The sequence below is a fragment of the Cantharellus anzutake genome (genome assembly GCF_015039405.1).
Source record: "Cantharellus anzutake strain C23 chromosome Unknown EI90scaffold_1, whole genome shotgun sequence".
Classification (NCBI taxonomy): domain Eukaryota; kingdom Fungi; phylum Basidiomycota; class Agaricomycetes; order Cantharellales; family Hydnaceae; genus Cantharellus; species Cantharellus anzutake.
Window position 1 is genome coordinate 607,979 of NW_024066951.1, and position 7,223 is coordinate 615,201.

The 7,223-nt window shown below is 44.4% G+C and overlaps 1 protein-coding gene and 2 non-coding genes across 3 annotated transcripts; 1 reads left to right on the forward strand and 2 right to left on the reverse strand.

Annotated features, from left to right (window-relative positions):
* Positions 1–1,078: 1,078 nt before the first annotated feature.
* On the reverse strand, positions 1,079–1,152 carry EI90DRAFT_t15. Its single transcript has one exon. It is a non-coding gene; the product is annotated as a tRNA-OTHER (tRNA).
* Positions 1,153–1,336: 184 nt separating this feature from the next.
* On the reverse strand, positions 1,337–1,409 carry EI90DRAFT_t14. Its single transcript has one exon. It is a non-coding gene; the product is annotated as a tRNA-OTHER (tRNA).
* A 4,038-nt stretch (positions 1,410–5,447) lies between these two features.
* On the forward strand, positions 5,448–5,921 carry EI90DRAFT_3114452 (uncharacterized protein; the record flags this gene model as incomplete). Its single annotated transcript, XM_039062666.1, has 1 exon — positions 5,448–5,921. One exon carries the CDS (start codon positions 5,448–5,450, stop codon positions 5,919–5,921), a length of 474 nt encoding a protein of 157 aa, XP_038923741.1.
* Between the last annotated feature and the right edge of the window lie 1,302 nt (positions 5,922–7,223).

Below are 7,223 nucleotides of genomic sequence, written 5' to 3' on the forward strand. Positions count from 1 at the left end.
CCTCCCTCCACATTCCCATTTCTTTTTCTCTTTCTGATGGTCTATTTCCTCCTTTTAATGTTGACCCTTTGGTTGATGTTCTACCTGTTGTAGATAGTGTTGCTGATGTATCACTTTCTCCTCCTCCTCCTCCACCTCCACCTACTTCTGTAGATCGTTCCACCTCTCTTCTCTTCTCTTCTCTCTCTTCTCCTGTTTCTACTTCCCTGTCCGATGATAGGACAAAAAATAAACTCTTCCACACCTATGAGAATGTTCCTGCACTCGTAGACTCTAGGTCTTTGGGCTGCTTCATTGACAATAAATTCATGAAGAAGCTGGCCCTGAAGACATATCAGATTAAACCCCTACAACTATGCCTTTTTGACAGTAGCACCAACTCAATCACAACCCATGCTGTTGATATTCCCCTCTGCTTCGCTTCCAGAAACATCACCCCCATGACTTTCTTTGTCACATCACCAGATGGATCTTGTTCTCTAGTCCTAGGACACAACTGGCTTACCCACTACAATCCATTGATGTCAGGGCACACCCCACCTGACCCCACACCATGCTGCCCTACTGTCAGGGAGGTGTCCGGGGTCAAGGCAGTCCAGGTGTAGTGTCTGGTGCTGAGGACTTCACGGGGGGTAGATCAGGCATGTGTACTGGTGGGCCCGATGTGGGACAGCAGTCCCTGGCCACTTAGACTGAAGTGGGAATGTTGAGAAGAAGGTTACTTCTTTGGTTCCCACCCCAGGTGTGTTTATATACATGTGGCTCGAGTCACATGAGGTCTGCCACATCACCCCGCATACAGCCGCAGTCACCCAGGTGTCCCCGTGGGGGATCCTGAGGGTGTATGCTGCACACGCGCATACTAGGTTGCACCCTAGAGCTGTCTGGGGCATCTGGGGCTGGGCATGTCGTGTGCGCACCGCAGGCGGGTTGGTAATACATAGATATAAAGGGAAGTCGTCTGTGTGAGGTAGAAATAGGAATAGAGATAGAAACAGAAATAGAAGGGAGGTAGGAAGGGGGAAGAGCAGGAAGGAAGGACAGGGAATGAGAGAAGTATTGTAAACTCTGAAAAGGGTGGCCACACCAGGATTCGAACCCGGGTCCATCCAACATATATTTGGAGGTGATAAACCACTACACCATATGGCCACAGCAGTTCTCTAGGAGATTGCATCAACCAATAGGAGGCAGGTCTATCGTACTGCAACACTCCCCTAGACCTGCGGCTGATTAAACCTATCCTGCAAAGGTCACAGACCGGCTTACAGTCATGGTAGGTCCTGGGGTCCCTCAGAGTAACTGGGCTCATAACCTATTGTAAACTCTGAAAAGGTGGCCACACCAGGATTCGAACCGGGTCCATCCAACATATATTTGGAGGTGATAAACCACTACACCATATGGCCACAGCAGTTCTCTAGGAGATTGCATCAACCAATAGGAGGCAGGTCTATCGTACTGCAACAAGAAGGGAGGTACCAGGTGAGGTGGACCTGGGTGGGCCCGGGTGGAGGCAGGTCAGGCAGGTATGCCCTGACACCTACTCCACTCCCCCCACTATCACTCTGTCATATCCGTGCATACCCGACCCCGACCTGACTTCCAGACCTCCACCCTCTTCACCTCCGGAGTCATAACCTACCGCTGCCGTTCTGATACTCACCTTCGGTCTTGGCAACACACCTCCTCCTTACCCCCCACGCCACCTCTACTCCTCCTCCTCCTACTCCACTCCCCCTCCACAACGCCTCCACCCTCCTGTAATCCTCCTATGCTTTCCCCATCTGCTCCGATACTCGCCTTCGGACCTGACAACCCTCCTCTCCGCCACTCCTTCCCCCTTACCTTTCCCCTCTCTCCTCCCTCTGGTACTCCTCCACCACCCTTCCGCCAAGTTACGACCTTCCACCACTGTCCCGTACTTCCTACATGGACGCTGATCGTATCTCCGCTCCAAGCCTCCGTCATAGTCCCAACCTCGGACTTTGACTCCACCTCGGTCTTAGTCCATTGCATTGGTGACCTCATACTACGTAAACACCATTGCCAATATCCCTCGGACTTTCAACCCCGCTTCCGTAACCCCTGTAAGCTCTGCAACCTCCGAGCTTCACAGATCGCCTTCGGCACTTTCGCCGCCTGTAATGTATTTCTCGCATTTACCCCTCATCCCTATTTGGACTACTGCTTCTTCCCATTCTAGCCAGTTAGTCATCACCCCCACTTCTCCTCATCCTCCTGCCCCTCTGGGCCTTGCCCTCCCTACCTCCTTTCGGAAGTATCACAGGTCCTACCTTATGACCTTCAGTACCGCTCCGCTTCTTCTACCCTTTGTTTCCCATTCAGACGTCTTCGTTCTGATTTGGTTCCCCTTTGTTTCCTTGTGCTTTTGCCCCTCCATTATATATATCGGCGCTTGTACATACTCGTGGGTTCAGTCCGAAATCGACCTGAAATGCCCTCTAGAGACTTCCTGCTCACCTACTGTGAAATTAAGGACCAAATGGACAAACAGCAATGGCACAGCGCTCCACTTGAGTCGCTGAGGCCAAGGTCCCTCCATGCTAAGTCTCCGATTCCACTCCGGAGTCGTCTGAATCCGCCCATCTCTAACACACTCCCTGTTTCTCCTTTCCCCTTTTTCTTCTTTCTTTCTATTTCTGTTCCACGGTCGACTTCCCTTTCTCTATGTATCATTACACACCTAACCCCACTCCCCCAATCACTGCACCCACCACATGCATCCCTGCCTACAGAGTGGCACACCTCTGGGATCTCCCATGGAGATACCCAGGGAGGTGCAGCTGTGTGCAGAGATGATGTGGCTCCCCCCATGTTGAAGGAGAAAATGAAGGAAGGTCAGTTGGGAGGTTCAAACGAGACCACCACCAAGCTGTTCCCTGGTTTTTTAGTTAGGATGGGGAAGTGTACTAGTAATATTTGTTGTAATTATAGTACCAATCCGAGTGTTTTGGCTAATTCTATTTTATGGGTTAGTCTAAAAGTTTCTGGGAATTGACTTACAGATAAACCGAGCCCTGTGGAGCTGTTCCTTTATTGAAATTTCTTAATTTGTCTATGTGTAATTCTGTGTAGCGTTGTTTAATTTGGAATTTAACTTGAATTAAATCTTCTACTTGGTGAAGTTTCAAAGATTCTACTCAGTTAATGGATTTAGATTGTGTCTGGAGTGTCCCTTGAGTTTGTTTTATTTTTGTCTTATTTAATTGCTTGTTTTAACAGTAGCAAAATAACTGTTCTGTGTTTACACTTTGAATTCTGGAGTGTTAACCAGCTCTCCTGTTGAAATATCTACTTAATATTTCTCTCCTTAATTGCTGCCTTTTACTACAGTGGCAATCTTAACTGTATATCACTTTTCGCACTGGAGTGACAACCAGAAATGCTTGAGAAAAATAATACTCTATTTTCTTACTTCTCTGAGGGGGGCGAAAAGTCGCAGAAAGGGTCTCCCTTTTATACTCCTTGGGTTGCCTTCCTTTTTCATGCTCTACCTTGTATTTACAGGATTTATTTACAGTGTATTTTCCTCAAACTGAATAAAAAATGAAATTTTCATGCTATAGTTCTACTGCGCTCTGCTGCACTGAACTGTGGCTCTACTGCAGTCAGACTGCGCTTAGAATCCTTATTGTCCTTCCTCACCTAAGCTTTTTTAATGGTTCAATTAGAACTTGACTGCACTGTATTTGCCGCAGTTTCCTATTTCAAATTCCTCATATTTACCATTAGGTTCACTATGACTCGGTCATACTGAATTCAAACCTCGCATTACTATGCGTACGCCTGCGCTGAGACCTTCAGCTGATTTATTCTATTTTTATCCAGTAACATTTAGTTAAAATGAGACTTGAAATGGTAAATGAGTGAATTATTCAGGTTTAGAACTGAAAGAAAAAGTTGCTAGTAGTCAAGAATTGTTCAAACAAATGTGTTATAGCTCTCTGCTTTATTAGAATATTATTCCCTAAAATTCCCGCCATGGTCCATTGTAGTTTTAGTGGATTTTGTGGATTTCATCCATCTCCCCTGATTCCTCTTTGTATTATTGCATCCTAGTCCTTCATATGTATTGTTCGTTGTTATAGTAGGTCGTCCTCGAAGATATCATATTTTTATGTATTTTATTTGGGGCTCTGGACCTCTAGAAGCTGTCTTCCCACACGTATTCAGGTTTTTCACTTCATGTCCTTGTATCTCATTCATTTCTGGATGGTTTTTCACGTTCTTGGTATCATAAATTTTCATTTATTCCCACCTTTCCAATAGTACTAAAGTTGTATTCTATTTCTTGGTATTTGTCGAGTTAGCAAAAGTTCACATGCACATTCGGTAATCACATGCGTTGTTCCCATAGTCGTTTGTATGTGGGTGCTGTTTCTGTTTAATTGATCAGGATTTATGGTATGCATGGGTGTTTGTATCCTTCATATGGGCTTCTGTGATTTATTTCAGATTTTTCCCTCATGATCTAAGGTTGTTGTGTACTTTCCGTGCTTTGTTTTGACCGGGGTCTTCCTTATTTGGACAGAAATTGGTCTTCATGATCTGCCAAAGTGCAGATCTCGGTTCTGATGGCTGGTTCCCTTCGCATTGCCACCCTCACATGCCATTAAACATGATGCAGATTTCTATATTCCCATCATTGGTATAACTTCACAACGGCTGGACCGTTTGGGCTGAAACTTTGCATAACTATAGTTTCTTATTTATCATAATTTCCGTGTACCTTTCGTAGTGTGTTTCAATTATGGATCCTATGTAAACATTGTCTTTTCCCTGAGTCCGGACTTTTGATGTTGCTATTCCCATTATTGGATATCTCATTAATGTGTGATCCTTTTATTATAAAAATTTGGGTGGATTAAGATTAGATCCCTTCCTTTATAATGGGCTATCAAGCTCGTCTCAGTCGTTACTGCTTGTTCTTCGCGCTTGCCTTTTAAACGTTGTCCTCATTTTCCGAGAGTTTTAGTCATATCTCCATTGTTTATGGGTAGTTTTCCCTGTAATTACTTTCATTGGGTCCGTTTGAGAGACATCTACATTTCCTCTTATAAACACGACTTTGAATTTTGCATTAGTTCCTAAGGAATCCTTGTTCCGTGGTACTTCCATCCTTGGCTACATGTGCGGATGTGGGAAAGTAGTTTCCATGGAGGTTCTCTGGTTGTTTTTATAGTCAAATCTTGGTCGATTGTCCTAATTCTTGGTTTAATATTTGCTATAAATTCCCCTGAGAATTCCGTTTTGTTGATGCTAAGCTTGAAGTATTTTTGCTAATTTTCTTTCTTCCATTTTATCATATGTAGTTGTAATAATTCGTAAAAAATTCGTAAAAATTCGTAAAAATTCAGGTTCTTCTATTTTCTCATATCTACTTGTCGTATGGGGTTTTGTGATTTATCTGGCATATTTCCATAATGGGTTTCCATAGTGTGACCATTATTTCTCCTACAGCGTATAAGCAGAGGGCCCCACCAGCCTACAAGTTCGCCTCCGAGTTACAGGAGAGGTTGAACTCTGAGGAGGTTTTTGAGAAATTATTGTCTCAAGAAATTTCCCTGCCATTAGGATCAATCTTAGGATCATCTTTTGAGCTTAATAAGCGTCTCCAAATGGCCATGAAAGTTCAAAGGATTCTGATTGCCAAGAAAGCAGAGACAGTTGTTCTGGACCTTGAGCCATCAAAGCCTTTGCCAGTTGAGGAAGAAGAGTTATACTTTAGACCCATCTTTGATGTCTCAAGTCTTGAGTCTGAATACTCAGACGATAGTGACAGCAGAGAGTCCGTTAATACGGATGAACACACCAACTGCTGGAAGCAGAGCACCTGCAAGAATGCGGCCTCACCAGCCATGAGATTTATTCTTTGGCCAAGCGGCCTTCATATCTAGCTATGGTGATGGCCAAGATTCAGGGCCATGTCTTTAACCAACCCTGCACCATGTTGATAGATACAGGAAGTGAGCTCAATATCATGACTAGTGAGCAAGCCTATGCACTTCAGCTGCCTGTTGATCTGATGGGAGCGATGTGGTCCCTTAGAGGCATCTCAGGACACCAGGTTGCCCTAGAGGGGCTCTGTAGAAATGTGCCCATAACTCTAGGTGGTGTAGAAGTGCCCCACAATTTCTTCCTATCTAAGGAAGGCCTAAATGGAAAAGACATGATCCTAGGCCAACCATGGCTGTATGGACATAGCTTGTGGATAGAATACATGCCAGATGTCGGAATGACAATACAGATTTGGACAGAGGGAGATCGCGACAGCAGGACCTCCATATGGACCAAATTACCAATTATGAATGCACAGAGAAATGTTTTTCCAATTTCTGCACACTGACAGGCAGAAGCCACCCCCATCACTCTAGATGTTAATACAGTCAAGCCTGGAATCATTACAGGTGAGAAGGAAATTTCTAAGTTCCTTAGTTGTATTACCACAGCGCTCCTGGCACCAGAGCCAGAGTTCAAAAAGCTAAGGCCTGACAGCCTAGAGTATGCCCTCATCTCATGGGAGATGAAGGACCTGATTATATTAAAAGCCATAAGGGATTCATGGTTCATCTCTAAATCCCTGAATGAGGCTAGTTTAAGTAACCGAATTGAAGCAATCGGCCTTGCCAAGGGACTCCAAGTCACCATGGCAAGAGACTTGTCTAAGCATTTTACAAGAGAACTATTGGGCGCTGTAGGTGGGATAATCGCCCATGCACAGACTCGGCTCGGATACCCGATTCTACGATTAGGAAACGACTTTCATTCACGCGATGACTCGGTACAAATTTGGTATCTAAAAATAGTCCTAATTCGTACGATTCTGACGATATCAAGAACGTCCCAATCGGTGGAGATTTGATGGAGTTCCGTGTTGGAGAAGTTAGGCACAGCGGGTCACGGGCATGTGCAGGTGTGGGAATCTCAAGTGGCAACCCAGAATTCCAGCCTCACTCGTTCCCACGGCGTCTAATAAATTGGTAAAAATGCTCATTGACTGCATAATAGTTCTATTAAGTCACATTTTCAATTTCGGATCTTAATTCCGTAAATCCGCTCAGAAATCGCTTATTTTCTTTTATTTTCATATTTTTGCATCATTTCAGTTATTGATCAATATTCTTTTATTGATACTGTTACCTTTTTTATTATTTCGCCTAATAAGGTATGCAGGTGCCATATGGCATCAATATTTCCCA